This window comes from Oncorhynchus tshawytscha, linkage group LG23, assembly GCF_018296145.1.
Source record: "Oncorhynchus tshawytscha isolate Ot180627B linkage group LG23, Otsh_v2.0, whole genome shotgun sequence".
Lineage (NCBI taxonomy): Eukaryota > Metazoa > Chordata > Actinopteri > Salmoniformes > Salmonidae > Oncorhynchus > Oncorhynchus tshawytscha.
Window position 1 is genome coordinate 17,020,636 of NC_056451.1, and position 19,524 is coordinate 17,040,159.

Consider the following 19,524-nt stretch of genomic DNA (forward strand, 5'->3'; position numbering starts at 1 on the left):
GCCCCAACAGATCCACAGATGATGCCATCTCTATTGCACTCCACACTGCCCTTTCCCACCTGGACAAAAGGAACACCTATGTGAGAATGCTATTCATTGACTACAACTCAGCGTTCAACACCATAGTGCCCTCAAAGCTCATCAATAAGCTAAGGACCCTGGGACTAAACACCTCCCTCTGAAACTGGATCCTGGACTTCCTGATGGGCTGCCCCCAGGTGGTAAGGGTAGATAACAACACATCCGCCACGCTGATCCTCAACACAGGGGCCCCTCAGGGGTGCATGCTCAGTCCGCTCCTGTACTCCCTATTCTCTCATGACTGCACGGCCAGGCACGACTCCAACACCATCATTAAGTTTACCGATGACACAGTAGTGGTAGACCTGATCACCGACAACAACAAGACAGCCTATAGGGAGGAGGTCAGAGACCTGGCTGTGTGGTGCCAGGACAACAACCTCTTCCTCAACATGATCAAGACAAAGGAGATGATTGTGGACTACAGGAAAAAGAGGACAGAGAACGCCATTCTCATCGACGGGGCTGCAGTGGAGCAGGTTGAGAGCTTCAAGTTCCTTGGTGTCCACATCACCAACAAGCTAACCAAGCACACCAAGACAGTCGTGAAGAGGGCACAACAAAACGTATTCCCCCTCAGGAGACTGAAAAGATTTGGCATGAGTCTTCATATCCTCAAAAGGTTCTACAGCTGCACCATCGAAAGTATCCTGACTGGTTGCATCACTACCTGGTATGGCAACTGCTCGGCCTCCGACCGCAATGCACTACAGAGGGTAGTGCAAACGGCCCACTACATCACTGGGGCCATCACTGGGCCCCCCCCCACACCCCCCACTGTTACACCACTTCTACTCTCTGTTGATATCATCTATGCATAGTCACTTTAATAACTCTACCCACATGTACATATTACCTCAACTAACTGGTGCCCCTGCACATTGACTCTGTACCGGTACACCCCTGTATATAGTCTCGCTATTGTTATTTTACTGCTGCTCTCTTTAATTACTTGATACTTTTATTTCTTATTCTTATCTGTATATATGTGTATATATATTTTTACTGCACTGTTGGTTAGGGGCTCGTAAGTAAGCATCCCACTGTAAGGTCTACCTACACCTGTTGTATTCGGCGCATGTGACAAATACAATTTGATTTGATTTGATATTTCAGCAAAGTAGAAAACTGAGGAGACTCGTTCAAGTTGTTTATAAATTTTTTCCATAAAAATCAATAGATTTGGACGTGCATCATAGTGATTCTCTCTCAAAAGGATGTTTTATCTTTCCCAGTGGTTTTATTCAATGCTTTTTTATCAAGTATTGTAAAAAATAATGCTGAGATTTCAGATGAAACTATGAACAACAGCTAGGAACTTTGGGAATGAAAACATGGAAACTAAACTGCTATCTCAGCACTCATTTTCTCATCAGGGTTTTTCTGAAATTGTGGGCCATCCCTGGCCCAGAGCAAGCCGTGAATGTGCGGTGAACGTCTAACCTGGTACTCCACACTGCTAAATAGAAACTTGCTATGCTCTCTCTACTTCACATTATATTCACTCCCCCCCCTCTCTCTCTCACACACACACACACACACACACACACACACCATGAAAAGAATGTTTGATTGTGTTGATTAAATATTCAACAAGAGATTAGATAAATCTCTTCACTCATATGCTGCAATTCTTTCATGCAAATGTACTCACTGATCCGATATACTGTACTAAGAGGATTTATGGCAAAACTTCATGGCTGTTAGTTATATCATCTAAAATAGGACTAAATTAAATAGCTGTTATTATCATTATAAGTATTCTGAGTAATAGTTTGCGTAGGTACAGTATGGTGACTGCAACAATGTCCTGAAAATAGTCAATATATATAGATTATATTGATTGTCACATTTTTCAAGAGAATCATTGGAAAATCACATCTTCATTTTCAGTGTTTCTTATTTTATGACAGAATTGAATGAGAATGAAAGCTGTTGGTAAATATGAAGCTGAACACAGTTGCTGGCTGTGATTCTGCCCTGGGGGACTTGGATCTCAATGCTGCCTTCTTTCTTTAACACTCTGAATATGTTTGTTCTGCAATGATTACACCCTCTGAGGCTGGATAGATGAGAAATATAGCAGTCTTCTACTTATTTGGAGAGGTATCACTTAATCGGGTGAATATGTGATGTGTGTATTTAAAATGTACATGGAGGTGTTTCGTGCAAGTTATTTGTTATACTGTGAGTTACTCAACTGAAACTTGCAGGAAGTTGAATTTTTATGAGTCCCTCTTCATTTCATAGGATTTCGTTTTGCTGTAAATATATAAACTATATTTGTGTTTCTTTCTCAGTGCTGCTCCTCCATGATTCATTGAGAGTTCAACAGAATCTTACTGAGTAGCTGCACTGTCATATTTTCTGTACATGTATTTGCACTATTTATGGTAAGTTTTTGTTGCAATTCAGTTTGAAAACTGAGCACCTCAAGTCATCAATGCATATGGTTTGGCTGTGGGAAAGTAAATCTTAAGCTTCACCCTCTCTCTCTCTCTCTCTCTCTTTCTCTCTCTCTTCTCTCTCTCTCTCTCTCTCTCTCTCTCTCTCTCTCTCTCTCTCTCTCTCTCTCTCTCTCTCTCTGTCTCTGTCTCTCTCTCTCTCTCTCTCTCTCTCTCTCTCTCTCTCTCTCTCTCTCTCTCTCTCTCTCTCTTTCTCTCTCTCTTCTCTCTCTCTCTCTCTCTCTCTCTCTCTCTCTCTCTCTCTCTCTCTCTCTCTCTCTCTCTCTCTCTCTCTCTCTCTCTCTCTCTCTCTCTCTCTCTCTCTCTCTCTCTCTCTCTCTCTCTCTCTCTCTCTCTCTTCTCTCTCTCTCTCTCTCTCTCTCTCTCTCTCTCTCTCTGTCTCTCTCTCTCTCTCTCTCTCTCTCTCTCACACTCACACACGCACACACACACACACACACACACACACACACACACACACACACACACGCACACACGCACACACACACACACACACACACGCACACACGCACACACACACAGTCTCTCCTTGTGAAAGGTATTGATATCAGAGCAGTGGCCCTTCCTCTCAGACAGTGTGTGTGGTGATGAACAGCTGTTTCCGGCTTGGCCCCCTGGTCACGCCAATTCCAGCTGGGTTTTTTTTTAAGTTGGGGGGGGCGGGCACTGGTTGTCAACTGAATTAAAATACCAAATAATAGTAATAATAATGATAATAAAAAGTTAATAAAAAACCGCATGTTCCTTCCTGATTGTGAGTGTTGTGGTATTCAATTATGCAATTTTCATTGGCATATTAATCATCTTTTCAACAAACAAGCCAGCGTTAATTAAAGCAAATCATGGATAAAGACGTGTTGCCGGATCATCACTCCGTTTATCACCGTGCACAGACCCGCAGTTAAGTCAATTCTGGCTGTGGGATGAATTTCAATGTTCTCCTCGCTCTTTCCTGTGTGTGTGTGTGTGTGTGTGTCTGTGTATAGTTGTGTATGTATTATGGTCAGTGTGTGTGTGCGTGCGTGTGCTTGTGTGCGTGCGTGTGTGTGTGGTTTCTCACTTGTTTGTGCCATTGTCTGGAGGGAGGGCCAGCAACACTGCATGTCAGAGTGGGAGAGGCTGAATATGTAAGTTGTGACTCATTTAAATCAGACTAAATAGTAGAAAGTTGTCTTGGTTACCTATTTGTTGGAAAGAATGGAAACAAATTACAGGCTACAGCTTAAACCCCACTTCCTCCGTATTACAGTTATGATTATACTGCATTATAATGTTGAAAAAACATCATAGTTATTTGTAATTATTGACACGACAACATTTGTGTGTTGGTTCTTAGCTTGGCTCATTGGAGGGAGAATGGAGATGACTGAGAATCTGTGGGAGATATACTTGTCCTAATCACAGCTCACTGATCAGCTGCCATTCATTAACAGGCACAATGCCTCTCCCCTATTTGACCTAGATAGCTTGTGTGTATACATTGATATGTAGGCTACATGTGCCTTCTAAAAAAAATGTATGTAGTTCTGTCCTTGTTTATTGATGTTCTGTATTATGTCATTCTGTATTGTTTCATGTTCTGTGTGGACCCCAGGAAGAGTAGCTGCTGCTTTTGCACCAACTAATGGGGATCCTAATAAAATACCAAATACCAAATTAACAACCCAGAGAAACGCTGGTGATGTGATGTGAGCAGCCAGAGCCATGAAAACACTTGAGTCAGTCAGTCAGTCAGTGGGCCACCAGAAAAGAGCTCCATCAGCCAGCCATCTGACTGTAGACATGTTGCTTGTCCCCGTCCCCGGCTCCTCCAATGTGGAGCAACTTTATCAGTGCCAGCCGCTCACCCACTTGCTAAACTGGAGGGCCAGCCGCCTCTTAACTTAAACATAAGATCTTTGTGGTTTGAAGCACTCGGCTGCACCGCGCACAATGAGAATCTGAAAGGCAAACAAGACTCTAGTGTCGACGTTGCCCATCACAAAATCATCACACCACCACCACATGGAAAAGGAAAAAATGTCTGTTTCTGCTGCGTTAGCTCGATACTAAATGCACTCAAACAGACTGCTGCACTGGAGCGAGATTCCCTCTCAAGGAAGCAAAAAGGAGAGATGGAAGGAGAGAGAGAGAAAGTGGGTGGAGAGAGAGAGAGAGAGGGGGAGAGAGAGAGAGAGAGAGAGTAGCAGAGAGAGAGAGAGAGAGAGAGAGAGAGAGAGAGAGAGAGAAGTCAAAAAGCTCCACATAACAATGCCGGAGAAAAATCAGAACATTTTCCGCCGAAAGATGGGCCATTTCCAAATCCTCGTGCCCTATCAGACAAATTAAAGTAAATCAAGCATGAAATGAAGCAGAAGAGCCCGGAGATAAGGCTCCTTTAAGTCGTTTACAGATTAGGATAGAGAGAGAGGTGCATCTGGTCTCTGGCAGTGAAGGAGGCTAGTTTCTCATTTCACAATAGCAGTCTGTGTATAGGATTACTCTCCCCTGTCACTGACATGGGAAGCAGTGGGGGAAAAGCCATCCTCAAAATGTTGCTAAATATGTCCCTAATGTCTCCAACGTACCGAACTTCACTTGTCTCCCATCTGAACGGGGGTGATATGTTATGTTATAGCATGTCATGGAAGTGAGTAGTAATCCGATTGTGATTATTTTCTGTCAATTAGATGTGTTGTTATTTGGGGTGCCTTCTATTCTCAATAGTCTTTCCACCACCACGTGACTTAAAATGTACATGTGATTCAGGATTGGCTAGAGCAGATCACATGACTGTGGCAGTCACTTCCTCTGTCCACACTGAGCATGTCTGAAGTCAGGTTGGAGAGAATTCGACAGTCTTCAATCACCACACTGTATGTTCAAAAGGTGCATATGTGCAGTATGCATTTATTTCACTTTAAATTGAACAAACTGCACTATTACTGTAATTAAAAGATGCAGTTACTGTTACAGTGTATAATTGCCTCGCAAAATCTTATTTATATTCTAATATTTTTTGTATTTCTTGTTAAAGGCTGTGTATTGAATTATTTAGATTAATTATCTGATTATTTATAATTTTACTTTCTGCTCCATCCTTCTGCCAGGAGTCATTTTATGGTAATAGATCCTACAGTACAGTACAGTACAGTACAGTACAGTACAGTACAGTACAGTACAGTACAGTACAGTACAGTGTGTCTGATGTAAATCATTTAGAGAGGAATGCCAGTTGGGTGATTTTAAACCCTGTGATACTCACTCACCCTAACTGTCACTTCAACTCAGTGATGCCGTGCTCTACCCGCTGAGCTACAGAGGACCATCTCTAGACTATATAGACCTCATGTACTATACAACACCTATACTCCCATTTCCCCTGAAAACACACACACACACACACACACACACACACACACACACACACACACACACACACACACACACACACACACACACACACACACACACACACACACACACACACACATACAGACACAGACACACACACACACACCGACAGACAGACAGTAGGTGCATGGCTCTTTGATGCTGCCCGTAGTGGGCTTGGTGGATTTTGTTTCACTCGTCACATGTATCCTTTCTGGCGGTGATGAGCGGTGGGCTTGGCTGCTATACCCAGTCTGCTCTGAGAGAAACAGGGAGTTGGCCTCATCAGCGGGTAGTTGCTCTCTAAAAGCGCCACCTTGACCTTCCCAGCCCAAGTCTTAGGTTTATCCTCTTTATCACACTATCTCCAGGCATTTAAAAATACTCCTGAAACTGGATGATTTAACCCGCTTTTACGCTGTTCACATCAAAACTGGATGAAAAAAAGCTTAATCCATCTTATCTGTTGACTGTCAAACTGCTCCGGCTAAAACCTACTCACAAAAGACAACTAGGTCACCCAGGAAAAACAGAATTCCTGTTTACGGAAAGTTTGAAATCTGGTAATTGACTTGGGGAAGAGGTTTCAGGAGCTCTTTGAAATACTCCAGTCTGTAAATGAAGTGTTAAATTCAATCCCATAGTTAACAGTTACTACGGTAAATATGTTTGCTACTATAGCCTTGTTTGCTTGATTTATTTTCAGAAATGTATTTCCCCCTCTTAGAAGTGATTGTATATACAGTATATATATATATATTTTTTAAATGAAAGCAAGTGTTCTAAACTTCACTAGTTTTGTTCATAAAATTCTATAAAGCTTTTGTGTTTTAGCAGGCATCCAATCGGTCATACCGGTATGTGAATGCTTTACTTATAAACATATAGAATCAAATAGAAACAATTATTCAGACCATCTGACAGGCAAAATAAGAGTGATATCCTTCTGATGCTTCTCAACATGTAAAACAATCAAATCAACAACCAAAAATGTGGCGTCCTCTAGATGTTGTTTGAGATATCTGTGTGAGGAGACTTTCATCCTTTTAACTTTTCCTGTCTTGTTTTACCAGCTATCAATAGACAGTGTGGCACTTGTATAAGATGGATGTGTTGGAGATTGTTGTCTGTATGCTTACTGCTAACTTCACCAGGCTTTTGATCAAACTGAGGACTTGACAACTGGCATATTCCTATAGTTCAATAATAGCATATCCCCTCAGTGTTTACGTCAATTATATACATCAGAGACAAGTTCTCAGTAGATGTTAGATGTATTTCCTGTTCGTGTTACAGCTCTATGATTTCCCTCTTGAGATGAAATGGGATCTAAACAGCAACAATATATTATATTCTCAACCTGCCAGAATCAATAGAAAGTTTTCTACCTTTTTGATCAACTTCTTTGTATGAAACTATACTCTGCATACATTGTGCATGTTAGCAATAGAATCACCCCGGTCCTCTCTGCTTTGTGTCAGGGCTAAAATCACAGACAGTATCTATATCTTTGGCTAAAATGTCCTAATCTCTATGGCCTGTTTAACTTTTCTTACAACAAACCCTTGCCTGTCTTGTGGGCCTCAAAACAAATCTGACCTATAGGAGTGTCCTCACAACAAGGCTGATCAATCCAACTCTCTTTCGAACGTTGCTATGGGCACAGCCAAACAACGGAATGATGGATTCGACTTCCGCTTCCTTTCCCTACTGCCAGCGGCAAACTTGCCAGAGGAAATTATTTGAAAAAATACATTTATAGAGTATAAAAGTCAAGTAAATAAGTGTATGTGCAATTTAATATTTATTTAATTCAAGTTCGCTAGACCTACTAGTAGGATAGTTTTGTTGTGATAATAACGTTAGTTGTGTTGTGCCAGAGTTAAGACTACCAATCCAATAACTATAATAATAAACTATAGGCTACATAACTAGAAAACGTTGGTGAGCATCCACACTAGAGGAAAGTTTATAGTTGATCGTTCTTCAGTCCTACGCCTGTCAATCAACTGATCAAACATTCTACTGCATGCAGACTATTAATAAGGTTCAAGAGGTCACTTAATGCAGAGATACTGATTTAGACCAATCAGGAGGTCTCTTAACGCAGGGATACTGATTTAGACCATTCAGGAGGTCTCTAACGCAGAGATACTGATTTAGACCATTCAGGAGGTCTCTTAATGCAGAGATACTGATTTAGACCATTCAGGAGGTCTCTAACGCAGAGATACTGATTTAGACCATTCAGGAGGTCTCTTAACGCAGAGATACTGATTTAGACCATTCAGGAGGTCTCTAACGCAGAGATACTGATTTAGACCCTTCAGTGCTTCCAGGGTGTGTTCTTTGCCATAGTGACAACTGCAAATAATACTTCAATGTACATGTAATCCTAATGGAAAATAATACAGTAACTTGTGTTCTAAATGTACCAATTCAACAACATGCGCTGTTTACCCTGCTGCACATCTTTCACAGCATGTCATTGCCTCGTTGCTCAAGTGGTTTGTAAGTGATTTTGTCACGCCCTGGTCTAAGTATTTTGTGTTTTTCTTCATGTATTGGGTCAGGCCAGGGTGTGGCATGGGGTTTTTGTATTGTGGTGTGTTTTGTCTTGGGGTTTTGGTGTGTATGTATTGGGATTGTAGCTAGTGGGGTTATCTAGCAAAGTCTATGGCTGTCTGGAGTGGTTCTCAATCAGAGGCAGGTGTTTATCGTTGTCTCTGATTGGGAACCATATTTAGGCAGCCATATTCTTTGAGTTTGTGGTGGGTGATTGTCCTTAGTGTCGTTGTTCCTATCGCTTTGTTTATTTACACAAGTATAGGCTGTTTTGGTTTTGGTTACGTTTTGTGTTTATTCGTGTTTCACTTTGTTCATTAAACATGGATCGCAATCTACACGCTGCATTTTGGTCCGACTTTCCTTCACACCTAGAAACCCGTAACAGATTTCAATTTTTCTAATGGTTGTCAATTCGTTTGTCTTCTTTTTCACTGTGCTCATCTCTGTATGTCCTGTGCAACTATTTGCAATGCATCAGTGCAACAATGTTATCACAACCGGCCAAAAGTGATCACACCAATGCACATTCTTTCCTCAACTTTCCCGACATGCATTTTCTAAGCTGTATGCCTGTTTCACATTCAGCAATTAGTAAGGGCAAGCCTGCTTCTTTCCTTGATTAGGCTATAAGGCCTAGTATAAAACATGATCAAAACAAAGATCCTATAGATTTTGTAGCCTATAGCTTTTCCTGGGATTTCACGAGAAGAGGAGAGTCTTGCGTCTATAGCCTATTGCGCACAGGAACAGCTAGGAGAGAGAGGCTAGTGATGTATAGCTGAAGTAAGATGCTAAATATTAGCTAGATATTAGGCCATTTATTAGATAAATTGTAGGGCTATAGGCTAAATATTTACTTGTCAAAGTGCAAGAAAAACAAGTTAACAGATTGTGAAATGGCAGATCAGTAGTGCATTCCTCCAGGCTGCGCTCTGTGGTTCCAGGGCACTTAATGCTCCACTATTGATTAGGCCTAGGCCTACATTTTTAGACCAAATTATTATACCTGGGCTACAACAACACAATGCAATGAGGAAAGTATTATTGTTATCAAGTGAATACACAAGTATTGTCCATAGGGTGTAAACTGTGATGTAGCCTAATTTGCGGCATCCCTAGCCGCATCCTCAGAGCATGGCTGGTGTGTTTACAGACATATTTAATCACTCTCTATCCCAGTCTGTTGTCCCCACATGCTTCAAGGTGGCTACCATTGTTCCTGTACCCAAGAAGGCAAAGATAACTGAACTAAGTGACTACTGCCACGAAGCACTCACTTCTGTCATCATGAAGTGCTTTGAGAGGCTAGTCAATGATCATATCACCGCCACCTTACTGGCCACCCTAGACCCACTTCAGTTTGCATACCGCCCCAATAGATCCACAGATGACATAATCGCCATCACACTGCACACTGCCCTATCCCATCTGGACAATAAGAATACCTATGTAAGAATGCTGTTCATTGACTACAGCTCAGCATTCAACACCATAGTACCCTCCAAGCTCATCATCAAGCTGGAGGCCCTGGGTCTCAACCCCCTCCCTGTGTCCTGGACTTTCTGATGGGCCACCCCCAGGTGGTGGAGGTAGGAAACAACATCTCCACTTCGCTGACCCTCAACACTGGGACCCCACAAGGGTGTGTGCTCAGCCCTCTCCTGTACTCCCTCTTCACCCATGACTGCGTGGCCATGCACGCCTCCAACTCAATCATCAAGTTTGCAGACAACACAACAGTAGTGGGCTTGATCACCAACAACGACGAGACAGCCTACAGGGAGGAGGTGAGGGCACTAGGAGTGTGGTGTCAGGAAAACAACCTCTCACTCAACGTCAACAAAACAAAGGAGATGATTGTGGACTTCAGGAAACAGCAGAAGGAGCAACCCCCTATCCACACGGAAGGTACAGAGAAGGTGGAAAGTTTTAAGTCCCTGGGTGTACACATCACAGACAAACGGAAATGGTCCACCCACACAGACAGTGTGGTGAAGAAGGCGCAACAGCGCCTCTTCAACCTCAGGAGGCTGAAGAAATGTGGACTGTCACCCAAAACCCTGACAAACTTTTACAGATGCACAATCGAGAGCATCCTGTCGGGCTGTATCACAGCCTGGTATGGCAACTGCACCGCCCTCAACCGCAAGGCTATCCAGAGGCTGGTGCGGTCTGCACAACGCATCACCGGGGGCAAACTACCTGCCCTCCATGACACCTACAGCACTCAATGTCACAGGAAGGCCAAAAGGATCATTAAGGACAACAACCAACCGAACCACTGCCTGTTCACCCCAATATCACACAGAAGGTGAGATTAGTACAGGTGCATCAAAGCTGGGACCTAGAGATTGAAAAGCAGCTTCTATCTCAAGGCCATCAGACTGTTAAATATCCATCACTAACTCAGTGAGGCTGCTGCCTATATTGAGACACAATCACTGGACACTTTGATAAAGATCACTAATCACTTTAAACAATGTCTCTCTAAATAATGCCACTTTAATAATGTTACATATCTTACATATCACATGTATATACTGTATATTATACCATCTACTGCACCTTGCCTATGCCGCTTGATCATCGCTCATCCATATACTTATATGCACATATTCTCATTCATCCCTTTAGATTTGTGTGTATTAGGTAGTTGTTGAGGAATTGTTAGATTACTTGTTAGATTTGTGTATATTAGGTAGTTGTTGGGGAATTGTTAGATTACTTGTTAGATATTACTGCACTGTTGGAACTAGAAGCACAAGCATTTCGCTACGCTCACATTAACATCTGCTAACCATGTGTATGTGACCAATAACATCTGCTGACCATGTGTATGTGACCAATAACATCTGCTAACCATGAGTATGTGACCAATAGCATCTGCTAACCATGTGTATGTGACCAATAACATCTGCTGACCATGTGTATGTGACCAATAGCATCAGCTAACCATGTGTATGTGACCAATAACATCTGCTAACCATGTGTATGTGACCAATAACATCTGCTAACCATGTGTATGTGACCAATAGCATCTGCTGACCATGTGTATGTGACCAATAACATCTGCTAACCATGTGTATGTGACCAATAACATCTGCTAACCATGTGTATGTGACCAATAACATCTGCTGACCATGTGTATGTGACCAATAACATCTGTATGTGACCAATAACATCTGCTGACCATGTGTATGTGACCAATAACATCTGCTGACCATGTGTATGTGACCAATAGCATCTGCTAACCATGTGTATGTGACCAATAACATCTGCTGACCATGTGTATGTGACCAATAACATCTGCTGACCATGTGTATGAGACCAATAACATCTGCTAACCATGTGTATGTGACCAATAGCATCTGCTAACCATGTGTATGTGACCAATAACATCTGCTAACCATGTGTATGTGACCAATAACATCTGCTAACCATGTGTATGTGACCAATAACATCTCCTGACCATGTGTATGTGACCAATAACATCTGCTAACCATGTGTATGTGACCAATAACATCTGCTAACCATGTGTATGTGACCAATAACATCTGCTAACCATGTGTATGTGACCAATAACATCTGCTAACCATGTGTATGTGACCAATAACATCTGCTGACCATGTGTATGTGACCAATAACATCTGCTAACCATGTGTATGTGACCAATAACATCTGCTGACCATGTGTATGTGACCAATAACATCTGCTGACCATGTGTATATGACCAATAACATCTGCTGACCATGTGTATGTGACCAATAACATCTGCTAACCATGTGTATGTGACCAATAACATCTGCTAACCATGTGTATGTGACCAATAACATCTGCTGACCATGTGTATGTGACCAATAGCATCTGGTAACCATGTGTATGTGACCAATAAAATCTGCTGACCATGTGTATGTGACCAATAACATCTGCTAACCATGTGTATGTGACCAATAACATCTGCTAACCATGTGTATGTGACCAATAACATCTGCTAACCATGTGTATGTGACCAATAACATCTGCTGACCATGTTTATGTGACCAATAGCATCTGCTAACCATGTGTATGTGACCAATAAAATCTGCTGACCATGTGTATGTGACCAATAACATCTGCTAACCATGTGTATGTGACCAATAACATCTGCTAACCATGTGTATGTGACCAATAACATCTGCTAACCATGTGTATGTGACCAATAACATCTGCTGACCATGTGTATGTGACCAATAACATCTGCATGTGACCAATAACATTTGATTTGATTTTGATATGAATAACCGCTCAAACCTCCTGTTTTGTTTCCTGCAGAAATAACAGCACAGGCCTACAGACTAGGCCTGATTATGCAACCATGTTGATCAGTTTGGGTCTATTCCCTACAGTTTAGAAAACCCAGAAATATACATTATCAGGCCACTCATACGGTGTAGGCCTATTTTGTCAGGATGTAGCCTGGTGTTAAGACAGGCCTACTATAGGAAAATATAGGTGTATCCTTTCCAACTCCCCGCCCGTTAAAGAAAATAAGCCAATGTGTCCAACAAGCTTTTGTAGTCTGGCTTTTCCTGGGGCTCCACAAGATTTAAAAGGAATAGCCGTGACAGCGGATAGGCAAGGTGCGTACTTGCGGAACAGAACAATGAAGACAGACAGCCTTGAGATGTAGCCTATAGCCTAAGTTAGAAGCCTATGAAGAATGTTATGATTGTTTTCAAGTGCAAAACTCGAGTCTAGTCTGTAAACGGCAGTGAATAGCCTGTCATTTGAATAACCGCTCAAAAGCCTTGCATTTTGAATGCAACTGCATTTCAAAATAACTGCATCTAGCCTGCCATGTTGTTGTCATGCTGTGTTGTCATGCTGTGTTGCTACCATGCTGTGTTGTCATGTGTTGCTGCCATGCATGTTGTTGTCTTAGGTCTCTCTTTATGTAGTGTTGTGGTGTCTCTCTTGTCGTGATGTGTGTTTTGTCCTATATTAATATATATATTTTTTATCCCAGCCCACATTCCCACAGGAGGCCTTTTTCCTTTTGGAAAAATGGTACATTTGTAAATAAGAATTTATTCTTAACTGACTTTCATAGTTAAATAAAGGTTCAATAAAAAATAGCTAGCGGTATACAAATAGCCTGACTGAGTTTTCTCAGCAGTTCAGCCTACAAGGTCCAGGAACATTAGCAGGACAGTAGTATGGTGTATAAGACTGACCTATAGGAGTGTCCTCAAAACAAGGCTGACCTATGGGAGTGTCCTCAAAACAAGACTGACCTATAGGGGCCAACCCTTTCCATGCACCCCTTCCTCTTAGCCTAGCACATGCGGTTGTCTAGGAAACTTGCTCTCCCAAAATGGTCAAGTTTCTCCTCCCTCCCGCTGCTCAAAAGGAGGGTGTCAGCCAGACAAGCAGGGGGTTCTCGTCTGGGAGAGGAGGAGGAGGAGGGAGAGGTCCATCTGTGTTTTAAAACAAGTGTCTTGCCCAGAGATAATAGTGCTGCTCTGGGTTATAAATGATGCATTTTGTTCTCTTGGACCTGATAATGGAGGTTTAGGGGAAGGGGAGGAAAGATCATCGCTCTCTTATCAAGGCGCGCTGGCATTTCTCCTTCAGCTGTAACATGTCATATCACATCTCTGCTCCTTTAGAGATGTAGCACCTTTTGTGGAGAGATACTGTACGTTCCATTTCACCCTCTATATGCTCCATGTGGTATATTCATTTGTATCCCATTTGGCACTTCTATAACCTGTTCCGTCAATAGCGATGGTTGTGATAGCTGCGTCTCTGAACTGACAGATATGGGGTTATTATTGAACGTTGTCACAGCAGTCTCTTACTCTACTGTACACCTCTCTACATAGATTCACATGGTTTCAATTGTTACCATTTTAGGATATCCGGTGAATATCCAGTGAATTGTTGTTTTTAAGCAAAAAAATATTACATTGGATTGTATTTTGTTTCCAATTGTTACATTCAAGGGATAGTAGGAAAGTGGTTTTATTATTTGAAATAATATTTAACCATGGAAATAGGATTTATTTATGTATAAATACATAGAATGTGTATAGACGACCAAGGTAAGTCTTAGTTTTAAGATGGTCACTGAACTAATATTCATGCTTTAAATGGCTACAGTCAAACCACTGTTAATCTGCAGCCACCTAACACTGTCATTTGTCATTTATGACCCTCACTGTAGAGAAATGATATTAAGTTAAATCCAAATTGGATGAAGTTCCACACCAGGAGATGTGGAGTACATTATTATATGGAGGAATATTTGAATACAAAGTCTATCCATCATCATCCACTAGGAATCCACCATAGTGTTCAAACATTTATACATTGAGATTTTGTGGTATCATTTCTGTGGTAACATTCTGAGTCCCTTGAATGCCATATTGCCACATAGAAAGGGATACTATGGTTGAGTGATTGTTTACTACTGAACCTACTGCACCCACCATTCAGAACATACTTCAATGGCTCACATGGATCGAACTACGGTGTTACTGTATGTGGACTGTACCTATATAGATACCACTTGAATGGAGGTGAGGGCAAATGTTCTTCATTTTAAAGAACAGGTCATATTATTGGAGATCTAATAGTGGATTTATAAAAGAGGTGATGGGTTCAGGTTTGGGGTGTCTGTCTCTCGCTCTCCCTCTCTCCCACCCCTCCACCATCTATTCTTTAAATCACACCAAGATGGCACCCTGCCACTGAGACACTGCTCATTAGCATTCCGAGCTATGCCAGTGAAGAGAGACGCAGAGAGAGACGATGAGGTTCCCTATTCCTCTTTCTCTCTGTCCCTCTGTCTGCCATAACAGCAAAACAAACAGATGCCAGCGTGGAGCATCTTGGGTGCTATCTGAGGAGGATCTCTCCACACACAAAGGGACATTCATTGGGCTGCCAAGTATCAGTGGAGACCAGAGAGAGAAGGAACAGACCCCAGAGTCTAGCGACAGATGATGATCTTATCGAAGGGGAGGGGGTGAGGGGGGGACTCTTTAGTCACATCATCAGTTGCCTCTTGCCAAGAACTGTGGCATTTCACTATTGGGTGTTGAGCGACGTTGAGGGGGACAGAGCGGGTAGGGTTTGTCAGAGCCCCCTGTACTGGAGCTCACTGAAGGCCACTCTTTCTTCAGGCCTTGTCTTTGATTTGTGAGAAAGAGTTCAATACTGTGAGTGTTTCTTTTTTACTTTGTCATTAATGTTTATTAAGGTAATAAGCAGAGTGAGAAGGTGAGAGTTTTGGCACTTGAGTTGTAGTCTTTTAAAATAGTCTCAGTACCTCAGAGAGGAAACGTTTGACAAAGAGTGTTCATTTTGGCTGGGCTAAAGATTTTCCAAAGGAGGCTTCTTCGCTCTGACCATCCAAAATAACATAGATATCAGGGAGTATAGACTGTCCACAGACCCCATTTAGATAAAACCAGTTCTCTGTTATCATAATGCATATCAATATATTCTTTATCTATAGATAGTGGACTCCTAAATGCTGGTGGCAAATGGAGAGATAAAGTATGAAGGCTTATTATTTTTCAGCTGGTGTTTTTGTTGAGGTCGGAGGATTGTATCTGCAACAGATGTGACACACCAGCTGGAAGCCAAGGTCCTCAGGCAACATTTGGTACGGGACACAAACAACTGGCACACAGACACTGTATGAGGACCTCGAACCTCCAATTGAATTGTACCCCCCTCTCCCTTCTCTCTCACACACCTACTACTCCCATCCCCCCATCTCGTATCAACCAGAGAGAGGGGAGGGGGAGAGAGAGACAGAGGGGGAGAGAGAGACAGAGAAAGAGAGAGAGACTACCCGCCCGCTGGGGATGGCTGTAGCTAGCGGTCGTTGTGTCAACAGGGCTAAACAGGAACTAGCATCCAAGTGGTTAAAGGGCCTCGCTCTTATCAGAGGACAGACAGAATGCATCAAGCGGTGGCTGCATGCACTCCTTCTCCCTTGCATCGCACTGAGGGAGCCTGCTGCCTCTGATGGTGGCCAGCTGTGCTCCAATGTTTAATCATTTCTCTCTTAATGAGCTTAGCCACCTTCCACCACACCGTCAGTAACGCAGTGGGCAACAGACAGAGAGGAGGAGGAGGAGAGAGATAATCATCCCAGTTAATTCTTCCACAAAATAAAGTCTAGTAGCCTGTCTGGACATACAGTAGGCAGTGGTGTCATTGGTATCATACAGAAAGGAACGTTTAGAGTATTGAGATGAGAATATTACTCTGTTTGATTCTAGTTTTGGCATATATATGTGTACATTTTTCCAACGTCAAGTAATTGTTTGGGCTGTAATGTTCTTGAAATGCAGGTGTATTTTATAGCAGAGGGTGTAGCTGATGGCATCAAAAGAGACTGACGTATTTCTGAAGAGAACTCTTCCTGACTCCAGGGTGTGATTTGACCCAGGTGTGTGTGATCTTTAGGAAACAACAACAACGTAGCCTATTGTTAGCGTAGCCACCCGTCACCCAATGTTGTTTATGCATGAGAAGGGGCACGTTAGATGAAAGCATTTCCATACAAACAGAGTGACACAATAGCGTGTCACAGATACAAGGCTGATATTTACAGTATAGACCTCGTCAGAATAGGTCATTATATCACAGGAGTGTTATTATAAAGTTCAGTGATCATTTCACTTCACTCAACATGCATGGAATACATGCCCAGAATACTGATTAGCAACAACATCAGTGCACATCTAGGTTCAAATAAGTGTTGCAAACTAAATGTATGGTTCATACATGTGCGGTAACTACAGTAAGAACGTATCAACTATGAGAAATACATGAATACCTTCTGGGTCTGTTTAGATTGTGCCGTTCTGTATATTACATTCACTTTACAGTAACAAAGGCGGGAACATTATGTGAAAATGTGCCTCAATAAAAGGGTGATAAGTTAGAGTGCTGAAGACAATCATAACACTTGGCTTCAGTCAGAGGGAGAGTAGACGTTCACAGGAAGATAGAGCAGATAGTGCTTGAGGGGGTTGAGGGTCTAAATCCTCCAACCAGGGCACTCAGAGGTTGTCAAGGCGACCAGGCGGAAATGTGCACTTGAGAGGCCTGCATGACTTTCCTCTCCCCCAGAAACCCAGCGGTGACCACGCTACGGCCCCAATTATCATAACTATTTGATTAATCACTGTCCCAAAAAAGTACACTGAATCTAAGAGATAAGATAGCGGGGGTGTTTTAGCTAGCTGCGCTAACAGTGCTATCCTGTTACACAGTTCATTAAGTGTTGCTGTGCACAGCACTAACAAGGGGCCTAGCTTCTTCCTGGATCAATCCGCTGCCTCTCTCGCTGCCTGCCAGTCACTGAGCCTGGCCCTGCGATGTCTCACAGAGATTATTTCTAGAAAAGACACCTTTCAGGCAAGGTTACCAGCCTGTTGTTTTGATTTATTTTGATTTGAAACCCTCCAACTGATGATGGATTCACTCCTGATTATTTTGGCTTTATAAGCAGATGGCTTAACCTGCACTGTTTACTGTTTTATGAACATGAGGGACTGTAGATGTATATGCATGGGGGAAAGAAATAGTAATCTGTCAATGTGCCCTTGAACAAGGCACTTAACCTTCATTTGCTCCAGGAGTGCCATACTACTATGGCTGACCCTGTAAAACAACACATTTCGCTGCACCTATCTTGTGCATGTAACAATAAAACATATTTTTTTTAATGGATAATGGTAAACAAATAAATCCAAATACCAGGATACTTCACAAGATGGCCACAGTGTCCCAGAAAAAGAAAGAGGAGCACTTTTGCAATGATCTTTGAGGTTTACTTAAGGACAAATGATATTAATGACTGTGTTTTCTAGGGAACTGGAGGATTTGGCTGACTGTTTTGCGATTCTTGGTGTTTTATGACATGATGACCGTTTCGATGCTTGGTGTTTTATAGGAGAGCTGGATGCGTTCCACAAGGATGGGGAGCGTCGGATCCACAGCCGCCAGCAGCTCCCTGTGGGAACCACGTGGGGACCTTTCAACGGGAAGATCGAGATGAACATGGATGGCAGTGGCATGGTAGGTCATGCTTTTAATGTCTGTCTCTTTCTTTCACTTATTCTGTCAGAGTCACATTGTTACTGGGGCTGCTCTGGGAACATGAAAAAACAGAATAGCACCAAATTATCTGTCACCCTTTTTCTCAAGACTTTGGTCCATAACCTAACCTTCACTTTGCTAAAAATGTAAAAAAGTTTGTGTTTTTAGTTCACCAGTCATCTGTCGTTCTTAGAGGCCTTGCCCGCCAGCCTACTAGCAAGTTCCTTCCACCAATACAATACAGTGAGAGTGAGTGGGTAGGGGTAAAGCCTAGTCAACTGGAAGGAGGAGGCAACCAATTCCCATGACAGTCAGACCCATAGAGTTGACTGTTCAGGGATCAAATTTCCCCTCACAAAAGGCTTTGATGAGCATTCATTTCAACCATTTAATCTGCATCTTTTACGACTAAACACTTTAATTGGTATTTTTTTTTAGTTAAGTCCAGACCCTCGATTCAATGAACTAACGATCCATTATATTTGATGTTGCTATTCTCACCCAAGCTTTACATCAATCGGCTGGCCCCTCTTGTTTTAAGACATCCCAGTGAAGTTCCTCTTTAACGTCTGGAAAATATGTTGACCTGGTGCTCTAGTGAAACGACGAGTCCTCCAGGGTTTTGATATTTCATTTTCATTTGGATTAATTAAGAAAATTCTTATTAAAAATTGTAACCAATCTCACATTCATCCTGTTAAGAAACATAAGGAAAAGTCCACAAGGATTTTAGACTCAGAGGCCCTCTCCGTTCTCGTGGATTTCTTTAACGCTATAACTTTATTAAATCATTCTCTGTTTCTGACTGTTTTCTAAGCTCCCCTCACGGTTCTAAAGTCATCAATGGCTTTAAATATTTCATCTAACCATGAAATATGGACTCTTTTCGGGTCCAGGCCTGTTATCCTCAAGCAAAGAGTGATTCTAAGGATGA

General features: G+C 42.2%; 1 protein-coding gene across 1 annotated transcript in view; it reads left to right on the forward strand.

Annotated features, from left to right (window-relative positions):
• The window catches only part of LOC112222801 (zinc finger protein ZFPM2-like), a 167,398-nt gene that overhangs the window by 62,548 nt on the left and 85,326 nt on the right, over nucleotides 1–19,524 (forward strand). The window contains exon 4 of the mRNA XM_042304788.1: nucleotides 18,445–18,569. Coding sequence (XP_042160722.1) covers nucleotides 18,445–18,569 — 125 coding nt within the window. The remainder of the gene's footprint in view (nucleotides 1–18,444; nucleotides 18,570–19,524) is intronic.